The sequence below is a fragment of the Macaca mulatta genome, chromosome X (assembly GCF_049350105.2).
Source record: "Macaca mulatta isolate MMU2019108-1 chromosome X, T2T-MMU8v2.0, whole genome shotgun sequence".
In the NCBI taxonomy this organism is placed as follows: Eukaryota; Metazoa; Chordata; class Mammalia; order Primates; family Cercopithecidae; genus Macaca; species Macaca mulatta.
Genome location: NC_133426.1, coordinates 117,444,145 through 117,467,013, shown reverse-complemented (window position 1 = coordinate 117,467,013; position 22,869 = coordinate 117,444,145). Strand labels below are relative to the sequence as shown.

Sequence of the window (22,869 nt, the reverse complement as noted above, 5' to 3'; positions counted from 1 at the left end):
AATTAATCGGGGTAAGCCAGTTGCTCTAACAGTCCCCAAATCTCAGTGACTAAAGACAATGAATGTGGGAGTGGAGGGGCCTATAGAGAGGGAGGGCTTTTGCTCCATGCAGTCATTCAGGGACCCAGGCCCCTTTCACTCTAGTGGTCTTTCCTTCCTCTAGAGTCTCACAGTTTATCACTGGAGCCTCTGGTATGTGGTCCTTAGTTTAGGGAAAAGAAAGCAAGGAGAGTTTTGCAGGACGTTTTATAGGTCAGTCTTCTAAGGCATGTTTATCATTTCTTCCCACATTCAATTGACTGGAACTCATTCACATGGCTCCACCTAACTGCAGGCGAGACTGTGGAATGTAGTGTAGCTGGGTGCCAGGGATGGAGGATGGAGATGCGTTTAATGAGCACACAACATTGTGTATTCTGCTGCATACTTGTCTTGAGCAAGGGTGATTCTTTGTAGGAAGGGTTCAGTCTGACTGAGTCTTGACTGAAGTCTTCACTAACATACTCTCAATATTGAAAAGGTTGCCCCTTACAGAGCGTTGTAGGCCTTGGTTGAATGGGAGACTAGTCCTGACCGCAGAAGCCTTAGATAAATGCAATTTCCCCAATTCTTACATTTTACTTCATAATTCACATGGCCTCTGGACCCATATGTAAGAGCACTTGCATTCTCACTGATACAGGTTTGGGATATGTATCCTGGGGCAGGAACGTGAAATAGATGACATTCAGTGGTATCATGAGCAGTGATCCTAGGAAATTCATTCTGAATCCTAAACTGGGCATAAACCATTCTTAAAAAGTAAAAGGAAACCATTAAAATTGGAACTATAGAACTAATCTTTGTTTCATTTTTGGCCTGGCTACTGGGGCATTCAGAGTCCTTTAACACACATAGAAGAATTATGTTAATCCTATTCATTTTTTTTTTTTGAGACGGAGTCTCACTCTGTCACCCAGGCTGGAGTGCAGTGGCCGGATCTCAGCTCACTGCAAGCTCTGCCTCCCAGGTTTATGCCATTCTCCTGCCTCAGCCTCCCGAGTAGCTGGGACTACAGGCGCCCACCACCTCGCCCCTTTTTTTTTTTTTGAGAAGGAGTCTCTCTGTTGCTCAGGCTGGAGTGCAGTGGTGCGATCTCGGCTCACTGCAAGCTCTGCCTCCCGGGTTCACGCCATTCTCCTGCCTCAGCCTCCCAAGTAGCTGGAACTGCAGGCCCCCAACACCACACCCGGGTAATGTTTTTGTAGTTTTAGTAGAGATGGGGTTTCACAGTGTTAGCCAAGATGGTCTCGATCTCTTGATCTCGTGATCTGCCCACCTCGGCCTCCCAAAGTGCTGGGATTACAGGTGAGGTATTTCTTATAGCTACTTCTCGGTTCAGGTTTTTTCTATTTTCAATTACTTCATGATATATGTTGTTTGTTGAGAACAGGAGGAAAAAATAAAGCATGGCTTCTTCTTGTTTTATTTAATGCTCGGTTTGAAGACTGGTATTTGTGAAAAAAGATTTTTCTGTGTCTATCGTGACTTCCTGAGCAGTTGGTTTTATATGGTGTAGTTTTGGAAATGAACTTCAGCTCAAAGAAAGGCTCAACTCTAAGTTTGATGTGAGCCAAAGGAGTGCATCACCTCTTCGAGGACAGCTAAATCTTTGCTCTCTAATCTAAAGCTGTTCACAAGAATGGTAAAAGCACTTTTATGTTCCTTTTCTCCCTAGCTATATTTCAAACATTTAGGAATTAGATGATTTGTATCTATTATTTTTTCTAGTACAGAGCTTCACAAACACTTTGGGGCCAGATAATTCTTTGTCATATCATCTATCCTGTGCATTGTGGGATATTTAGCAGCTTCTCTACCCACTAGATGCCAGAGTACCCTTCTCAACTCGTGGCAACCAAAAATGTCTCCAGACATTGCCAAATGTCCCCTGGGAGAAAGTTGGCCCCAGTTGAGAAGTACTACTGTAGTTGTAAAGTTGTTTTTTGTTTTTTTTTTAATTGGAGGTAGATACCCTCACTTTCCTAGAATCCTGATCTGTATTTGACATTTCTTGCAGAGATGGGAGTTGGAAACAAAGGTTATGGATGGCAAGGAGCTCAGTTCTAAGATTGCCTGCATTTATACCTCACTGGCGTGTGGATTGAGGCCATATGGAACAAATATGACATATGTTTGTCCAGTACAGGTAGCAAAAAGGTTTCTCAATACTCATTAACCTTTGAGAAGCTGACTTGTTTCTACAGCATTATTGAAGGTTCTAATTAAGATGAACTCTTAGAATCTGAATCACTGGGAATCTTATTGAAGTGCAGACGATGATTCAGTAGGTCTGGAGTGCGGGTGTGAGATTCTGCATTTCTAACCAGCTCTCAGGTGGTGTTAATGCTGCTGGTCCCCATACCACACTTTGAGTAGAGGGTTGGTGGTCTCTGGAGAAGAGGAGCTGGCTATCTAGACATGATTTTTAGGTTCTGCAGAGGGAGTTGTTCTTTCCAAGATTGTTCTATTGGCCCAGTAAATAGTGAAGTAATCTGCAGTTCTTAAACATTCCTTCCTTCTCCTCTCAAGAAGGTACAACCTGCAGTGATAGTCTCCCTCCCCTCTCTTTCATTCTCTGCAGCCATTTAAAGGTAATATGAGATAAGTTAGTCAAGTACTTCCTTTTGAGTAGCTACCTCATATTCTTTGGACCTTCTATATGCTCATGTGTGAGGGAGAGTAGTTTCCTTTCTGGAGGAAATAGTGGGAAAAACTTAGGAAAAACCATTACAGTGTCAGAAATAGGTGGCTATTTTATCCTAGCTGAAGTTTCAGATAATACAAAATCCATCTCTAGAGAAATATAGTATAGCTCCACTTCTGGGGTCACTTCTGGTTTGACCACTTCCTAGCCTTTGTTTCCTCATCTATAACTGTAGGTAATAGCAGTAATCACCTTAGAGGGTGAACGTAGGAAGAAAAAAACTAATGAATATCAACTTGAAGCTCTGAGCACAGAGCCAGCTCAGTGTAAGCACAAGCCAGTAAATATTAGTTCCTAATCTTATTGGTGTGATTATTGTCATTATTGGAACTGTGACCCTCAGACTCTTTTTGCCTCTAAATTGTTTGCATATGTTATACTCCTATCAGTGACATCTTTCATCATGTGCAGTGATTCTCAATCAGGGATGAGGTGGTAGGTATAGTTTGAAACCACTCCCACCAGATACCATGGTCTCCTTGTTCCCCTTTTGAGAATTATTGTTCTAAAGCAATGACTGAATCTCATATTGTTTTCCCAGCCTTGGTAAGTCCAAAGATGATAATATACCTTATTTATTTGTTTGATCTCTGACCCCTATCGTCACTTTTCACTCTAATCACTTTAATATGAGCATCTGGCTGCCAAAAGAAGAAGCCCAGTTTCAAACTGGAAATTTTTATTAATATTTGACATATTTTTACTTTTCACACCTTTCTTTCCTAAGGAATTGTCACCATCCCATGGCAATCAGTGGTGGAGTTCTTTAGAATCTAGATTTCCTAACACCTTCCCTTTCCTTTCTGTGTATTGTGTAGTCTTAACTAAATGACTCTCCCCGCATCAGGAATTTTGGTCTGGGTTCTTAAAGAATTTCCTAGGAGAAGCAAAATGATACTTTGTCTTTTCCTCTAATAGTTCCATGACATGGGAGATGAGCTGCTTCCCTTGGTCTCCAAGAAGAGGTAGACTGGATATTCCTAACAGCATTCCCACTGCTCTAGCAGCCTGGAGCCTTGTGTGCCACCACCTTCCTTGCAACCTCTGCCAGTGGCCTCCAGGGGCCACTTTCTGAAACCAGCTGCTAACAGTTTTCCAAACAAAATAATATGTGCATTGGGGGATAACTTTTCTCAATTAATCCTCAAGTACTGAATGCCTCTTTTCTTCCTTTAGTGCGTAATCTGATAGCAGTGGGCTCTTTCAGTCACCTCCTGACATATTCTGCCCCCGAGTTCATTATCTCTTTTCTAATCATCTCAGAATAGTTTTTCAAAAATGTAAATCTCATCAAATCATTTCACTACTTAAATAACTTCCCTGGCTTCTCATCATATACGGGAAAAATATCACCTCCTGGACTTGACTTCTTTGTGTCTCCAGGTGCCTGATGTCATTGGGCTGTTGTTGCAAGTGGTTCTGGTTATTAGCACTATACAGTATTTCACAGGGGAGCGTTTTCTCTTGATTTATAGGGCTTGCTAATGAAAGAAAAGATATTGGAGATGCTATCAGTCATCTAGGAGAAACATGTTAGGTCTTAGCTGAAGGTTGAGTGTGACTAAAGTTGGGAGTGGGGTCCTGGATTTGGCAGATAGTAGTGTCCACAAGATGGCGAATATCCAGATCCTCAAAATATCTAGGTTTTGATGTGGTGCAGGGCAGTGCTTTCCAAGGAGTTTTTCTGGGGCGTTCATAGTTTTTACTTAGGTGAAAAAAAGAGTCTGGTGGATAAGTAAAGTCAGAGAAAATGCTGAGTTGTTATTAAACAGGTTTCTTTACTATGGGACTTGTGAGATCCTTTTAACACATTGAAAGGGACACTGTGAATGTTGAATATGGATCTTTTCCCAACCTCATTTAAGCACAGAATTTTGTTTTCACAGAGCATCTTGTGGACTAGTAGTGCTCTGCAGAGCAGACTTGGGAAATGCTGGTGTAGGCAATACAAAGGAATGCTTGACTGAACTCCCCACTGTCTCATCCAGATGCCTCACATTGTTTCTGTAAATGCTGCTTGAGGGTAGTGACTAATTTGTCCATTTCAAAGGGTCACTGACCTTCAAAAAAAAAAAGCCTAGTTCTCAAAGGATTAGAACTAACCAAGTAATAGTAGGACTCATTCTTAATTTATTCAGGGAGAAGAGGAAGGCAGTGAGTGACACATTACCACACAACCTGTCATTAACAATGAGGCATCATGAAGAATCATTGATTTAACATTACACCTCCTGGTAATTAGAGATTTTTAAAACCCATAGTACAGTAGCAAAGGAATAATACAAATCTATCAGATTCACCACGGAAGGGATTCTTTTTATTGAACTACATAATCCAAGTTCACATGAAGATTTGAGGTTGAGGAATTAGCTTCTGAAAACAGAGAGATTTGTGTTTTATCTTCCTCAATTATTAGACTGGATTTTAGTGGGCTTCTCTAGCCCTCATGTTTTGTGGCTCTAGGTAAAATGAAGAGACCTAAATTTGAATCGTTGCTTTGGCACTAAATAGCAGTGTCCCCTTGGCATCTCTGGGCCTCATTTCCTTCTGTCAAAAGAGAAGGCCATTTCCAGTTTCCTCTTGGAGATAGAACCCTAGGAGGCTTATGTAATGAGATTGGAATGGTCCATGAGCTGAATAATGGAGCTGATGATAAAGCTGTTCAGTAAAGTGAAAGAAGAAATTTTGACAGGAAAGAACATAAAGATTGTCTCTGAAGATTGGATTATGAGAAACTTTCACAAGTAAGTACTCTCAGCACACAGAAAGCTGAAAACAAGTGTGCATAACCTTAGAGCCATAGAATCTGGACAGAGTTGCTTGCAGAGATCTCATACGGCTGAAGTGAAATCCACAGCCCCCCTGCTTTGTATGGCAATAGAGAGGGTACTTCTTTTGGGTCATGAAACACTGAGAATCATGAAACACTGTGGATTCTGATTGAACCCACAGACCCTTTTCCCAGAAGAAATCGATTCTGTAACTCATGTCTGAATCACTTTTGAAAATCATACTTATTTCTCTCCAGCTATCTGGCCTTAAATGAAGAACCACCTTGCCTCTGGATATGCGTATTTATATGTTAATGGAATTAATACTGTATTAAAATTAGCATGTATGACTATTTGAATATTTGTTCCTTCTTGCCGTGCTCTGTTCTTTTTTTTTTTTTTTTTGAGACGGAGTTTTGCTCTTGTTGCCCAGGCTGTGCGATATACAGCACAAACTGTGCACTACAGCAGTGTGATCCCGGCTCACTGCAACCTCTGCCTCCCAGGCTCAACCAGTTATCCTGCCTCAGCCTCCTGACTAGCTGGGATTACAAGCACCTGCCACCACACCAGGCTAATTTTTGTATTTTTAGTAGAGACAGGGTTTCACCATGTTGGCCAGGCTGGTCTCGAACTCCTGACCTCAGGTGATCCACCCACCTCAGCCTCCCAAAGTGCTGGGATTATAGTTGTGAGCCACTGCGCCCGGCCAGCATGCTGTGTTCCAATGCTAGAGCCAGCAGGAGATAGAGAAGTAGAAGGCATAAACCCTGTTTCCTTTGTACTTATTGATCAGTTAAAAAGCAGCATACTTTTATATTAGGTGCTAGACTGTAGGATACAGACAGGCAGACCATGAGAGTTGCTACAGAAAATCACAGTGTATTTGATGGGCCCTGGGGGCTGCATGTGAGTAAGCGAAGAGTAGTCTGTGGGGAAAGTTGGGGCTAGCATGAGTCAGGGCAGAATTGGCCAGTCAGAGGTAGAGCTTTCTTTAGCCAAGTGGCATATCCTCAGGGGATACATTTTTGACATGAACTTCATGACCCTGGCTGGGCCATGCTGTGATGTGGCTCCCGCACATGGAACTCCAACCTTTGGGTGTGCTTACTCACAAGTAGGTGACAGACACTACAAGACTAGAGTTGCTACCTGTAAGGCAGCACATCACAAGCTGAAGGGACTTTTCTAACTTCTATGGGATGTAGTAACTCTGGACACTGGACCACCAAAGCAGACAAAATTATACATCTCTTTTTGCCTTCAGATAGAATGTATTTGGTAAGCAGGAGATAATCATAATCAGTTGGCTTTGTTGTATGTTGCTTCTTTACTCCCTGAACCTTTTAAAAAAACATAATCATTTTTGTTCTTTATAATATATCCCTGTGAAAGAGAAGCAGGTGAAATGATTACCTCCGACACACACATACACATATCCACACAGAAAGTTCTTTAGAAACTGAAGCCCAGAGATGCAAAGTGATAGCAGTTCCATCATACAGCAAGCAAATAGTGAAACTTAGCTAAGAATACATGGGCTCTCCCCCCGCCCCCCAAAAAAAGCCCAAATCTATACCATTTGCAAGCACTCTGCTTCACAGAGACATGGCCCTTTCTTGCACATTCTCTCCTCAAGCCATCCTTCCTAGCCATCTGTCTGACAAGATGGCATATTCAGGCAGGGTCAGCTACTGACTGACAGCAGCTGAAACATTGACGGAAGTGGGATGAAAAACAGCCTGCAGATGGGGTCCGGATGAGGAGGGGGAGAGCTGGGATTAGACTAGGGTGTGAGCTTTCAGCGCCCTCTTCCACTCTCTTCTCGCCAGCTGGAGCAGCAGATGACTGTTTCCTCTCACTCGGCACCTTCTTGGTTGGGACAGAGTGTTGTGTCTGTCTGTTTAGCTGCAGAGTGATCTGCTGAATCTGCTACAAGAATTTCCTGGCCTGGGACCTCACTGGGGGTTGGGCCAATGGTAGAAGTAGGGAGGCCACTAGTCTTGTTGAAGATGTGATCCCACAGAGTCTCCTGGAAGCTTTCAAGCAGGAAAATCTTCCCCCCATCACCCCCTCCTTTAGCTGAGCTGTTTGGCTGACCCACTCCATCTCCCAAAGTGGATACACCATGGCTGGGGGCACTGGGCAAAATTATGACTTGAGATTGATGCCCTCTACCCATTTGTGATTCTCCTTTTCTTTTTAATTTACCTTTCTCTTCTTCACCTGCCTATCACCTACAAAGCACCTTCATTTTTCCCAGGCCTGCTCCAGTCTGATACCCAGCCTTTGTGTTTGTATTGTATAATGTTTGGAGGTTAGTTTTTTTTTTTGTTTGTTTGTTTTTTTTTTTTTTTTTTTGGTAACAGCTTTATTGAGGTATACATACATACTGAGGTTTACATGCTGTAAAATTCACCCTTTTATGTTGTAAAGTTAAGTTGGTTTTAGTATATTTACAAGATGTTGCATCCATCGCCACTATCTAACTCCAGAATATTTTCATCATCTCTAAAAGAATCCCCATACCTACTAGTAGTCACTCCCATTCTCCCCTTCCCCAGCTCCTGGCATCCACTGTTCTTTCTCTCTGTGTGGATTTGCCTATTTTGGACACTTAATGTAAATGGAATTATATGGTATGTGGTGTTTTGTCACTGGCCTTTTTTTTCACTTAGCAGAATTTTTCAAGATTCATCCGTTCTAACAATAATATTATATTTTATGGATATACCATATTTTGTTCACCCACTCATCTACTGATGGACATTTGCGTTGTTTCCATCTTTTAACTATTATGAATAATGCTGCTGCTATAAACTTTCATGTACACATATCTGTTGCAGTTCCTTCTTTCAATTTTTTTGTGTATATACCTGGGAGTGGAATTGGTGGTTCATATTGGTAACTCTATGCTCAACTTTTTGAGAGACTGCTAGATTATCTTCCAAAGCAGCTATACTATTATTTTTTTACATTCTCACCAGCAGTGTATAAGGGTTCCAATTTCTCCACCTACTTGCTAACCCTTGTTATTATTGTCTTTTTTATTATAGCCAACCTAGTGGATGTGAAGTGGTGTCTCATTGTGGGATTCCCCCCAACAGCGCCTTTCTCTTTACTGGGGAATAGTTCCAGTCTTGTGCACTCATTACTGTGAAGATATTAAACCTCTCGGAAAGATAGGGCCCTTCTCTAACTAATGATTGAATCTGGGAGCATTTCAGGCATTTTGGCAGAGTGGAGAGGAAGAAAGTTTAGGGACATGATGAACTTGCCACTTTTGGAAGCTCTACCATCGCAGGAGCAATCTGCTCTGCTGATTGTTTTCCCTTCCCACAAAGAGACCATCAAGTGCAGAAGTAATGAAGTGACGTTTTCTTGAAAAGGCAAGATAAGAGCTGGGCAATGAAGGGTGGGAGGCCAAAGGATGCCTGAAGGGGGAAATGGAGAGGCTTCCTAAACCAAAAAATATTAAATCCTTTCTGAAAAGCACCTTCAATAGTGACCTAAAACAAAGATGAAAGTCAAACCAATCAACGATTACTTTTGTTTAGCAATTCTGGAAAACATGTTACAGGAGAGGACGCTGGAAACGATGGTTAAAATACAGTGGGAGCCATGGCAGTTCGAGCCTGTAATCCTAGCATCTCAGGAGGCTAAGGCAAGAAGGTCAGTTGATCCGAGGAGTTTGAGGCTGCAATGAGCCATGATCACACCACTGCACTCCAGCCTGGGCAACTGAGTGAGACCCCAACTCTAAAATTAATAAAATAAAGTAAAATAAAATTGGAGTGTTGGCCAAGGAGTTCACTCTTTCTCTCTCTTCCATGCCTTTTAGGACTACTCGTAATCACAAATAACATTTGTGACCCTTCTGAGCATAAATTCACCTGTCTGGGGTCCTCAATAAGTCCAAAGTAGAGTCTTAGTGTTTGGTAAATAGCTCTGGCTAGAAAGCAACTGCTTGGCTAAATCACGCCTGATGGTCTTCCCACTGAGATGGGAAAATGGGGCAGATGGTGTTCACCCAGGAGCTGTGGAATAAAAGGATTCTTAGTGGATGTGATGGCTCAGAAGTGAATCTCTAGTAACCACTTGGGATCTGACAATTTTTGAGAAGTTTTACAGGGCAGTGAAAGACTGTGAAAGACTGCACGGGGTAAAAACAAACCTTGTCATTACATTACAGGTGTTGAGAATTTCTAAAATTTACAGTATATAATACTGACTGAAAAGTAAATGTCACTGCTACTTTGGAGTTCAGCATAAGCCTTATACAGAGGCAGGGTCTGCCAGTGTGGTAAGAGGATGACCACTGTAAGGGTTAAGTAGCCCCACATCTCTTTCCCTACCAGCCTGCTTTCTGCCCTCCAGAAACCCTACCATTTATAGCTAGTAGTAAAAGAACAACAATTACATTTATTGGGCATTAATATGTACTTGGTGCTATGCTGAACAGATTATACGTCTTACTTTGTTTGATCATCACAGCAACCTATGGGGTAGGTACCATTATCATCCCCATTTTATAGATGGGGGAACTGAGACTCAGAGATGCTAAGAATTTGCTCAGCTAACAAGCAGTAATTACTAATGGAGCTTTAATTTGAATCCAAATGGGACACTATGAAGTAAGGCTTCCCCTCCCCCTAGGACAGGTCTTGGAAGCTGCACTTTCAGCAAGTTCCCTCATTCAAGTCTTAAGTTCTAGAAAGTTTAACACTCTTTACCCTATGTTCTACAGCCTCATTATGAATAAAACATCAAAGGCCTATGTTACAATGTAATTATCTAGCAAAGGACCCTGTTTTAAAACACTATCTTCCATTTTCATTTCAGTATAAATTACTTAATGGGATTAGTATTAAGGCCTGCCAGCATGACCTTAATGTGATGGGCCACAGAAGAGTTAAGTTTTTATGGGGGAGGAGAGTTTGGGGAAAATCTAGAAATCATTGGACTCTACCCAAGGAAAGCAGATCTAGTTAAGTCGTCACATCAAGAGGCCCAGGGGAAAAGGAAGTTATGGCAGTTGGAGTGCTGGGGAAAAAAAAAAAAAAAGAAATCTAAAGGTAGGCATCACTGATTCAACTGATGGACCCATTTGAAGCAGGGAGCATCCCAAGGAAAACGTCATCTGAATCCACATAGCCTCAGAATATGAGCATTGTTACTTTTTGGAGGTTGGGGGAGGCTGCAGACACCCACTGTTCTTCGTTTTTGTTTTTGTTTTGAGACAGAGATTTACTCTTGCTGCCCAGGCTGGAGTGCAGTGACACAACCTCAGCTCACTGCAACTTCCGTCTCCCAGGTTCAAGTAATTCTCCTGCCTCATCCTCCGGAGTAGCTAGGATTACAGGCTCCCACCACCACGCTTAGCCAATTTTTTGTATTTTTAGTAGAAACGGGGTTTCACCATGTTGGCCAGGCTGGACTCGAACTCCTGACCTCAGGTTATCCACTACCTCCACCTCCCAAAGTGCTGGGATTAAGAGGTGTAAGCCACCGCGCCCAGCCCACTGTTTTTGATACATTCATTCTGCAAGATGTGTTGCATGCCGGATGTATGCTCTTACTCTGCCTGACTGAGATGCAGCTAGATCCCAGTGGCTCCTCCCTCCATTGCAGCGGTGCTCTGGTAGAAGGCCATGGGTGGTTTCCCACTAGCACCCTTGTTTGTCTGTGTTCCTTCCATTTGGGCCAAGGACTGAAAGACAGCTCAGATTTACACAATTACTTTAACACTGTTTAAGAAAGCAGTGTAACAACCTCCACTTTGCCCAGATGGAGGGGCTCGATAATGTCGGTGGAGAGAACCCACTTATTGGAATAAGACTGGGAACACAAAGTCATAGCTAGAATCTCTCCCACTAGTAGGAATACAACCAGGCTTCTGTTGACCAGCTTTGTAGGATTGATTTTCTATGGTTGGAAGGGACCCAAAATGTTCACCTAGTCTAGTCTATGGCCTTCAAGTAGAAGTTTTTTCAAACATAGTCTTCAAATGTAATGAAGAATACATTTATATCGTTCAAGAATATGAATGCATATGTATATGTACATGTATATATGATTATATATCTAGGTATACATATAAAAGAATGCAATAGAAGATCTTATTCACCTGACCCACACTCACCCAATTCTTATCTTCTCCCTACAACATGTAGTTCCCCCATAACTTTTAGTAGTTATATATCTTTCCAGATTTTTATGGAAATGTAAGCAAATATAAATATATATATTTTTAAAATATTTTTTCATTTACATAAAAAGTAGTTTATTGTGCGCATCATTTTACACCTTGTTTTCAAAATTTAATAATATATCTTTCTGTATTAGTGCACAGAGAACTTATTTTATAGAACTACATAATATTTTGTTATAATAATGAGCCATCATTTATTTAACCAGATTTCTATCAATGGACATAGAAGTTGTTTCCATATTCAGCCATTACAAACAATGCTGCAATGAATAACTTTTATATGTTTCACATGTGCAAGTATATTTGTAGAATAAATTCTTAAAAATGGGATTGTTGGGTCAAATATATATGTATTTTTAAATGAACATATATTGCTAAATTACCCTTCATTGTGTTTTAATCAATTCTTCACAGACTTACCAAGAGTGTTTTATTCAAACTTTTGGATTTTTCTAAATCTGATAAGAAAAATGGTATTTCATTGCAGTTTTAATTTATATTTCTCTAATGAATGAGGTTGATTTTTTCATGTCCAAGGGTCACTTGTAGTTCCATTTCTGTCAACTGTCTATTTATATCCTTTTTTCATTTTTACCGTTGGGTTATGAATCTGTTTCTCGTCAATTTCTAGAAGCTCTTTATATATTAGGGACAAATAGGATTTTAATCCCCAAACAGCAAATATGTGAAGAGATTCTATTCCAGTGTTTTACAGTGTCTTATGGCAGCAAACCCTTTCTTCAAATGAAATCATAAAAAACTAATAAAAACACATTCACTAATAAAGTAAGACGTATTCTGTTGAAGTAGAAATGGGGAAGGGATTTTTTTTCAGATCCCTCAAGTACGTCTGAAGAATCCTAAAGCAGCGCAGAACCTAGTTTGAAAATAATTTCCTTACATGCCTAGTTGGCCTGTGGTTTCAGTTTCTAATAACCCTTTCAGCAAGGAATATTTTTTAGTATCTAACCTGAATCCTTATTGATGCAGTTGATACTCCTCCCCACTTAACAATGACAATTTGTGATTATCTGACCTCTCTTCCTTTATGAACCTTTATGTGTTGTTTATATACATTATCATTTAACACCTTTTTGTTCCTTCCCCTCCAATGAAAGCAGGATTTTACTTGAAGTCAGGGGAATGTCCTATTTTTCTTTGTAGCTTTAACGTAACGTAGTGCCAGGTATTGTCAATGTATAGTCAAGTATCTATTAGTGCCAGGTATAGTCAAAGACCTCCACAAGTGCTTGTTGAAGGAGTAAGAAAACAAGAGAGAAATAGTGTTTTGACTCATGTCTCCATAGCACCTACCATACACATCAGTAGAAAGCAAATGCCTTTCAATTAGTTATCATCCACGGAAATTGGGAAAATTCCTTCATATTCTTCAACTTTACTGCTTTCCTCTCTGTGCCCTCTTTCTAGAGCAACATCGTCTACCATTTATTGTGAATGTTATGTACCAGATACTTTTGGGCTTTTAAAATTAATTATCACTAGCCGGGCGCGGTGGCTCAAGCCTGTAATCCCAGCACTTTGGGAGCCCGAGATGGGCGGATCACGAGGTCAGGAGATCGAGACCATCCTGGCTAACCCGGTGAAACCACATCTCTACTAAAAAATACAAAAAAACTAGCCGGGCGAGGTGACGGGTGCCTGTAGTCCCAGCTACTCGGGAGGCTGAGGCAGGAGAATGGCGTGAACCCAGGAGCGGAGCTTGCAGTGAGCTGAGATCCAGCCACTGCACTCCAGCCTGGGCAACAGAGCAAGATTCCATCTCAAAAAAAAAAAATTAATTATCACTAAACCTCACAGCCATGTAAAGTAGAAGGCGTACTGAAACCTTCCTAAGATCACAGAACCAAGACATGCCAAAGTTGGTGTCTTAGTCTGTTTGAACTGGTATAACAAAACACCATAAACTGAGTAGCTTATAAACAACAGAAATTTATTTCTCACAGTTCTGGAAGCTGGAAATCCAAGATCAAGGCACCATCAGATTTGTTCTCTGATGAGGGCTTGGTTTTTGGTTCAGAAACGATGCCTTCTCCCTGTGAGCCTATATAGTAGAAGGGGCAAACAAGCTCCCACAGGCCTCTTCTAATAAAGGCACTAATCTCATTCATGAGGATGTTGCCCTTATAACCTAATAACGTCCCAGAGGCCCCACCTCCTAAAAGCCATCACCTTGGGGGTTAAGATTTCAACATATGAATTTCAGAGGCACACAAATATTCGGATCATAGCAGCTGGGACCTCAGAGACCAATGTCTGCAGACCCCAAAGACCAGGCTCAGTTTTTTTCTCTTGCATCGCTGTGAGATACGCACAAAGGAACAGCATCCTATTCTAGGGGTTTCTTTCGTGGCCTTTTTGTCATTCTCTCTTCCCATATATTTCTGAGACCCGGGGTAAAGCCCTTTACATGATATAGTTTTACTTTGTTGGATGTATGTGTCTCTCTGTGTGTCATGGGTAATTAAAGAGAATATAACCTCTTCTTTCTAGCCTTTACCTTCATTTCCATGTCGCTTCTCCACCCACCACCCCCCCAACAGCCTGCAAATGTTCCAGGACTGTATCAGTAGAATGACAGAGAACCAAAGAAATGCTAGAATCAGGCTCAGCCATCAGAAGAAAAGTAGGAACCAAAGTAATGGCAGTAATGGCAAAAGAAAAGATGGCTTGGCATCAAGGAGATTAGCAACTGATCTCTGAAAGCTCTGGGGAGGTTCGTATTTATAACATTGGGAGTAGATTTTTCTCCTGACGTGCAAGCTGCTTTTCTGACTATCCAATAACTGTCCTACTATGGAAATGATCATTTTATAGGGTGGGGAGAGTGGGGAAGAGAGCAGTCAGTATGAGGACTTGGTTCCAGCGTGTGGGAAGAAGGGTAGCACCAGGAGAGGAGAGAAGGTGTACAAAAAGCAGTGAAGTGGAACCACAGACTTCGTGGTAAAATTTGCCAGTTGCTCTGAAGGACCAAAAAAAAAAGGTCTGTGGCAGTTATTGACACTGGGGTGTTAGTTAGTGACAAGGTGTAAGTGTACCCTCTCATGGAAGTCTTGGGATTATAAAATCTGATTGCAAAAGGCAGCCATTTAACCTAGAGGAATGGACTTCCAATAGTGGCATTTTAAGCATCAGTGTGAGAAAAGGTGGTAAGAGACATTTAGGATAAGGGGGTATTTTTTGAGCATCCCGGAAATCATAGTTCTACTTACATATGAGATCATCCCTCACTTGGGGAGAAGAAACCTCCTCTTTCCCAACACATCTGTGGTCACATGGCTTAGTGCTTGTCTGCTCACCCTATGATGGTTTTTTCTCCAGTTCTCCTTTTAGTGCTAGGTGGGAATTTGACTGGAAACAGAAGAGATGGGGGAGGCTAGAAGTCATGCAGCCTGGTCCTTCCTATTGTAGCATTCCCTGAGGGGCCCTGTAACCAGCTTTGCTTTGAAGTGATTTTCTGCTAGTTTTCAGTCAGGAACCCGGAATATGTTCCAAGGATAGTTGGTTACTAGCCCAGCCAACTTTGAAAATCTGGGAGAGGAGAAGGTAAAGTGTGAGGTGGCTTTTCTTCCTTCCGCAGTTAGGAAGCATGCTGTGTTGGCCCTCTAAAGATGCAAGGGGAGATTTGAGTCCATATCGCATTCCTAGAAATATTGAGGCTTAAAGAGGTAAAGTGCCTTGTACAAGATTGTGGGGAGTCGGTACCACTGAGTTGGGATTATGACTCAGTGATCCTACTCTGAAGCTTTAACACCCATTCTGTGAAGAGCACAAATTTGAAGGCAGGAAAGCTATGTTTCTGAGTTGGCTCTCCTGTTAAACAGCTGTGTGACATGGGACAAATCTTTTGGAGTACTAGTAGCCTCATTTTCAGTAATTCGCCCCCACCGCTAACATATACACCATTAAGGTTGTTGGAAGAATGAAATAAGAATGAGAAGATGTTAAGACTTTTATTGCATAAAACTAGCCTTAAGCATGACCATAATTGGTTTCTTTTTCTTTGATTCTACTGTGTCTTCCTCTCTTTCTCTTTCTCTTTCTCCTTATCTCCTATTGAGTAGAATAAGACTCCAATGCCAGGTTACTCAGAAGACTATTGCAAGGAAGATTCTCAAGATCATTCTTTCGCTGGAAAATCTCACCCTGCAGTTGCCTTGCCATTGATCCCTTGGTAGAAGGCCTGGTTCAAAACTCAAGCCACATTCTTTTGAGGCAAAATAATTCCAAACTTCTTTTGTTGTTGTTGTTTGTTTGGTATTCCAAACATCTGCCAGCTCCTGTAAGAGCCATGGCAAATATTATTTTGTAGGTCACTGTAGTTTTCCTTCACCACATAATGCTGAGATTTGAAATAATTAGAGCCCAAGGGGCAAATGGGTCTGCTTCTGTCCTTTCTCTGATGGGTTTCACTCATGTCTGCCAGCTGCAGCTGTCTGATTGTATACGCTTGTGGGCAGGGGCAGGGCCTCTTAGCCCAGACAGAGAGTCAATTAGTATGAATTAAACTCTTTCTAGGAGCTAAGGCTGTCTTTATAGGCAAAAGTAAGGAACTTTCTTTATATCCTGTAAAGGGTCATTAATAAGTAGTTAACACTCTAAGAGTGAATTGCTCAGAAATAGATGTTAGATCAGTTTATATAGCGAAGTATAGAATTGAGTTAGTTACCCAAATCACTGAAGCCAAAGGAAGCGCATTGTCTGTTGTCTGGGTATTTTAGGCCACAACATTAGGGACAGCATAGCCTTCATGTTCTAGTGGTTTGGGTTTTGGTTTTTAATTAAATGGTCCCTTCCTTATTATAAGTTTAAAGTGATTGGCACTCTTTTTGATAGTGGCTATGAGAGAAGGTTCTAGAATCAGTCAGACATCAATTTGTATCTTAGTGCTGCTACTTGCAAGTTGTGTCACCTTGGGTAAGTCAATTGATCTCTTAAGCCTTAGTTTCCTCATCTGCAAAATGGGCATAATCATAATGTCTACATCAGAACATTATTAGTAAGAGCCAATGAGATTATGTATGTAAAAGCACTCACTCCTGCCTGGCACATAGCTAGGGCTTGATAAATGGTATCTATTATTGTATTATTATTATTATGGATGTTATTATTGTTAGCCTTATCGTTTTCACTACATCCTGAGAATGATTTCATTCTTTTGTTTGTTTGTTTGTTTTGTTTTGTTTTATTTGAGATGGAGTCTCGCTGTGTCGCCCAGGCTGGAGTGCAGTGGCACAATCTCGGCTCACTGCAAGCTCCACCTCCTGAGTTCATGCCATTCTCCTGCATCAGCCTCCTGATTAGCTGGGACTATAGGCACTCACCACCATGCCTGGCTAATTTTTTGTATTTTTTAGTAGAGACAGGGTTTCACTGTGTTAGCCAGGATGGTCTCGATCTCCTGACCTCATGATCTGCTCGCCTTGGCCTCCCAAAGTGCTGGGATTACAGACGTGAGCCACCATGCCTGTTTTTTTAAACAGTTGTATTGAGGTACAACTTACCCACCATAAACTAGATTCATATTCCTTATAGTTTTGACTGATGGAAAGAAAGGATGGTTCAACTCTCTAAGCCCCTCCTTAATGAAACATACAGTTCCCCTGATTTCTCTCCTTCCACTGTCTCATGGCAGGCACTTTCCAAGCTCTGGTTGTATCTATTGTTGGTTTCAGTTCCTTTTTTCACCACTCACTAGCTTTGTGACTTCAAATAATTCACATAACCTCAGCAACCCTATTTCCCTAAAATGAAAATGAAGGTAAGAATTTACCCTACTTGATTCACAGGGTTGTTATAAAGCTCCATTGTAATAATATATGTGAAATCTCTTTGTAAATGGTCTGTTGGGTTACTATAATTCACAAATATGAGTTTCAATAATATTCAAATGTCATACTGTGTGCTTCAGACATTAGATGCCTTGAGAGGTCCAGATTGTGGCTGGAGTTATTTAGAGAATGCTTCGTGGAGGAAAGGGGGCATAAGCTGAACCTTCAAGATCAGATAGGACTTCAATGGGTAGAAAAGAGTCGGGGAGTGGGCAGTCTTGGTGGAGGGATTAAAAATAAGCAAAACCACAGAGGCTGGAACAAATAGATAAGCACAAAAGTGATTTAAAATGTGGGTGGTGGCTGGGCGCCGTGGCTCACACCTATAATCCCAGCACTTTGGGAAGATGAGGCAGGTGGATCAATTGAGTTTGAGACCAGCCTGGTCAACATGGTGAAACCCCATCTCTACTACTACTAATACTAATAGTAACAAATAGCCAGGCATGGTGGCAGGCGCCTGTAGTCCCAGATACTTGGGAGGTTGAGGCACGAGAATCGCTTGAACCCAGGAGGCAAAGGTTGCAGTGAGCAGAGCTCGCACCATTCACTCCAACCTGGGCAACAGAGTGAGACTCAGTCTCTAAATAATAAATAAATAAATAAATGTTGGAGGGAATAAAGTTACCAGGGCAGTTATAATAGATGGGTCCCCTTCTGAAGCAACCGGGGGAAAAGATTAAATAGAGGTAGCATGGACTCCTTCCTTTGAGGAAAGATAATATCTTATTCATCTAGGAATATTAGCTCCGTCTAGGCAGGGACCTTGTCCGTGTTCTCTGATCCCTCTCTAACACATATTACAATTCCCGGCACATAGTAGGTGCTCAGTAAATGGTCAACAAATAAAAGAATGGATAGATGGTTGGATGGATGGATGGATGGATAGATGGTAATGTCAGCTGCTATATTTGTCTGGCTATTTTAATGTTATTTAAAATCATTGGCCACTGGAGCAAGGACTGTCTTAAAACTCCCTCTATGTAGTACAGGTCCATCTGCTGTTGGGATTTATGAAATTCTTTTCAATGATGCCAATACTCAGTGTAGTTTTTCTCCACCCTGTTCTAGAAGACTCCTTGCCCCCAGTGAACAATAAGGTGACCAGCAAGTCTTGCGAGTACAATGGGACAACTTACCAACATGGAGAGCTGTTCGTGGCTGAAGGGCTCTTTCAGAATCGGCAACCCAATCAATGCACCCAGTGCAGCTGTTCGGTAAGACCATACATCTTAACATTCCTGCCAGGCCCTACCCAAATACAAGAGCTTCCTCTGTATTTGTACTTCCATTTGTGCCTGCACTGTCAGGTGTTTGAATAAAACATGAGTTGCATTAAATCATAATCATAAATTTAGGAGAATTTCATTGTGGACTTGCTTTCCTAATGGCCTTCCAGGAACCCTTCTAGCCCTAGAAGAATATGCTTCTAAGAACTAAGAACAAGGTTTAAGGAATAACATTTGGAAGATAGAAATTTAGGAAATCAGGATTATTGCAAAGACAGATGTAACCACCAAGTAAATTTTATCCTCTCCCTTGCCTTGTGCAAGACTGAGCTGTGACCATCAGATCATCTTGTATAGTTTTGTATTATCCCAGAGAGCTTGTTCCTTTGGTTTGGAAGGGAGAGTCTAGTGAATATTACAAATGAAAGCTATGAAATAAATCTTCATTCCTTTAAACCCCCAATCCAGCTGGGGGACCAAGGATGCCATGAAAAGAGAAGAAAGAAACAAGACTATAATTGGTGGTTCAAAGGCTCAGTGGCATCCCTGACAGACTACTTTGTACCACCTTAGACCATGATGCTCGACTAGGATTGCTAACTTTTCTGTGACTTAGTCTCTGGCATGGAGGAATTGTAGGAGAAAAAAAATAATGTGTAATAAAATGTAGGAAGTACCGAGAACTGACAATGGGAGAGCTGGGGGGAAGGACATGCCATGTTCTGAGTCCCTGCTCTATCTCAGGTATTAAGTGAAGCCTTTACACTTATCCTAGATGCTTCTGATCTTAATTCTATTTCTCCTTGGCAGGAGGGAAATGTGTATTGTGGTCTCAAGACTTGCCCCAAATTAACCTGTGCCTTCCCAGTCTCTGTTCCAGATTCCTGCTGCCGGGTATGCAGAGGTAGGTGTGTTATATCCCAAGAGCCCTGGGTGGTGCTATCCTGTGTAGTAGAATTCAGAAAAGAGGAAAATGCCTGTCCAGTGTCCTAGGGAAAGGTAATTTTTATGGTAGCCTTAGTTTTTAAAGGTAGTTTAATTAACAAAGGGCAAAAGTAATTAAAACATTGTTTTTAAAGACCACAGTCTTAAAAAAAAAAAAAACTGCACTGGATGGATTGCTGTGCTTCAGGGGAGGATGGGAGAGAGTCATCAAATGTGAAAGTGAATATATTTATTTCTCCATCCTTAATCCCTTCTAGCTTGGCCCTTAAATTATTGTATCATAAAACACAGACTATTTTCGTTCATAGCCTTAAAAGGAAGAGTGGACCTTGCAAAGAACTGATGTGGCCATTTTGAAGACTGTGCAGGGCAAATTTAGGTATATTTTTAAAACCCCATAATAAGATGGTGACAAACTCAGTAAAAGCAAAAACAGAAAGCATTTTCTCAAATTATATTCAAAATTGAATTATCTTCTCACATCAGTCTTTTCTTCTTTAGGTTTCTATATATATATATAGGCACTAGTTTTTTTCTGTAGGTTCCTGGGATCAAATGTAATCCCCTTTAATTTCTCCTTTGTTACCTCTTCTCAAATTACCAAATCTGTCGGCAGTTATCTGTATCTCTCCCTTTTCCCACTTTCCCACTGGCAATATCCTAATTTTGTCCTCTTTCCTTCTGTCCAGTCAACATATTTTTTGACCATCTACTGTATGCTCAGCATTGTGCTAGAATTGGGGTATTTATATTGATAAATACAGTAGACATATAGGGCGGTGCTAGACCATATGTCATCTTTATGTGAGTTACAAAAAGGATTCCCTTACGTAAGATACTTTATTGCCATTTTTCAGAAAATCCCAAGGAATGCACCCCTGTAGCTGTGGCATCCTTTTGCAGTACACAACGTACACAACAATATATATATAGCATACATAGCAGCCAAGATACGTTCTTTGCTCTTATGGAACTCACCAGAAAAGACAAATAATAAGCAAACATGAAAATACAGACAATGTGAGTACTATGCAGAAAATAAACAAAGGACTGAGACAAAAAATAAGTAGTTTATTTAGATTGAGTTGTCGGGAAGGCCTCTCTGAGAAGGTGACATTTAAGCTGAGACCTGAAAGATTAAAAAGGAGTCATCCATGCAAAGAGCCCAAAGAAGAGCATTCCAAGTAGAGCGAAAGGAAAGTTCAAAGGCCCCAGGCAGGGAAGAGCTTAGAGCATTCAAAGAGCCTAAGGACCAGTGTGGCTGAAATGTAGTGACTGTGGTTGAAACTGGCATGGGATGAGGCTGGAGAGGTGACTAGAAGTTAGACCATGCGGGACTCTGAGGGCCATGGGAAGGATTTTGGATGCCCATTTTTAATGCATTGGGAAGCTATTGGAAGGTTGTGAGAAAGAGTATGAAGTGATCCAATTAACATATTATAAGATCTCACTGGCTACTGTGTCCAGACTAGATTGGAGGGAGGCAATAATGCAAGTGGAGAGACTAGCAAGATGGTTAGGGTAGTACTCTTTTCAGTGTGAGAAAACGAGTGCTTGGACTGGGAACACAGTAGTGGTTCAGAGTGGAGCCTTTGGAGCCAAACTGCCTTGGTTCTAATCCCAGCCTTGCTACTTTGTAGTTGGATGACTTTATTCAACCTTTCTACCAATCTTTAAAGTGAGGATAATGTTAGCTCCTACCTTCAAGATGTTTGTGAGATTTCAATGAGATAAGAGAAGGACCTGGCACAGTGTCTTGTATATACTGAGGACTCAATAATTAGAAGTGGACAAATTTGAAATATATTTGGAGCCTTGGTTCTCAACCATGGGTGCATATTGGAATTACCTTGGTAGACTTATACCAGATCAGGAGGAGGAGGAGGTGATTCAGATATGCAGCTAAGGTTGTGAACCACTGAGTTAGAGGAAAAAAATTATAGGATTTGCTGGTGGGGGATGCGTAGGTGACTCCTATATATTACTGCCATTTTAATCTTCCAAAAAGTGATCCATCACCGTGTTACACCCCTGTTCAAAAATTGTATTCCAACATCTATTTGGACTTACTATATGTCAGTCCCAGCTCTAAGCATTTTACAGATATGAACTCACTTAATCTCATGACAACCCTATGTGATGAGTACTGTCGTTCTCCCTGTTTTATGGATGAGGAAACTGAGGCAGAGAGAGGTTAAGAATCTTACCCAAGGTCAGGTAGCTAGTGAGTTGAAGAGCTAAATTTGAATCCTGGTAGCCTGGCTCCATATTTCAGGCTTTTAACCACAGTGTTCTGCCACTGAAAGGGATGACTCCCTGTTGCCGCTCAAATACATATCAAACCCCGACTCTGACAGTGAAGGCCTTTTGTGGTCTCACCTCAAGTTACCTTTATAGGTCAATATTCTTCCATTCATGCACCTCAGGGCCCACTGCATTGTTCCTGGGCTCTCACCTTTTTACCTTTGCTCTGTCCTCTTCCACTCGATGTTTCTCACACTTTAGTGCACTTCAGAATTGCTCAGAAAACTTGTTGAAGTTCAGATTCCTGGATCACACCTGCAGAGAATCTGATTTAGTGGCCTTGGAGTGGGATCCAGGAATCTGCATTTAAGCAGATCCCATCATTCACTCTGATGCAGAATGGTAGTCTGTGGACTGTCACTTTGAGAAATCGTTCCTGAGACCATGTAGGTAACTTGGGACAACCTTGAACCATGGTTTTCTTTTTTTTTCTTTTTAATCTGAGTTTAGTGCACTTAAATTGAGCCTATTAAAATTCTGAAACCTCAGTGAACCAATGGAAAAGCAACCAATTTCAGTTTCTGATTGGTTAAAGCATCTAAGTCCAACCATATGGCAACCAGTTTGGGATGAATGAGTGGTGGCATTTCATGATAAGGAACTGTGAGAAAAAGGAGACAAAAGGGCTGCCTAAGTAACAACTGCACATGTACAGGTGGGATGGAGAAAATGTTTCCTCTTTCTGGAAAATTCTTTTTCTCCATCCCTGCCTGTGGAAATCCTGCTAGTCCTTCAAGACCTAGCACAAACGCAGCTTCCTCAGATTCTATTGCAGGCCGTCCTCAGGTCACATTTTGATAAGTAGTAGTTGGAA

At 41.3% G+C, this 22,869-nt stretch overlaps 1 protein-coding gene across 7 annotated transcripts in view; it reads left to right on the top strand.

The window, feature by feature from the left end:
- The window catches only part of CHRDL1 (chordin like 1), a 121,408-nt gene that overhangs the window by 56,558 nt on the left and 41,981 nt on the right, over window positions 1-22,869 (top strand). For 4 of the 7 annotated variants that reach the window (XM_015127991.3, XM_015127988.3, XM_028841791.2 and 1 more), the window contains 2 exon segments: window positions 18,649-18,794; window positions 19,617-19,710. In XM_015127991.3, the coding sequence (XP_014983477.1) occupies window positions 18,649-18,794; window positions 19,617-19,710 (240 nt within the window). 7 annotated transcript variants of the gene reach the window in all.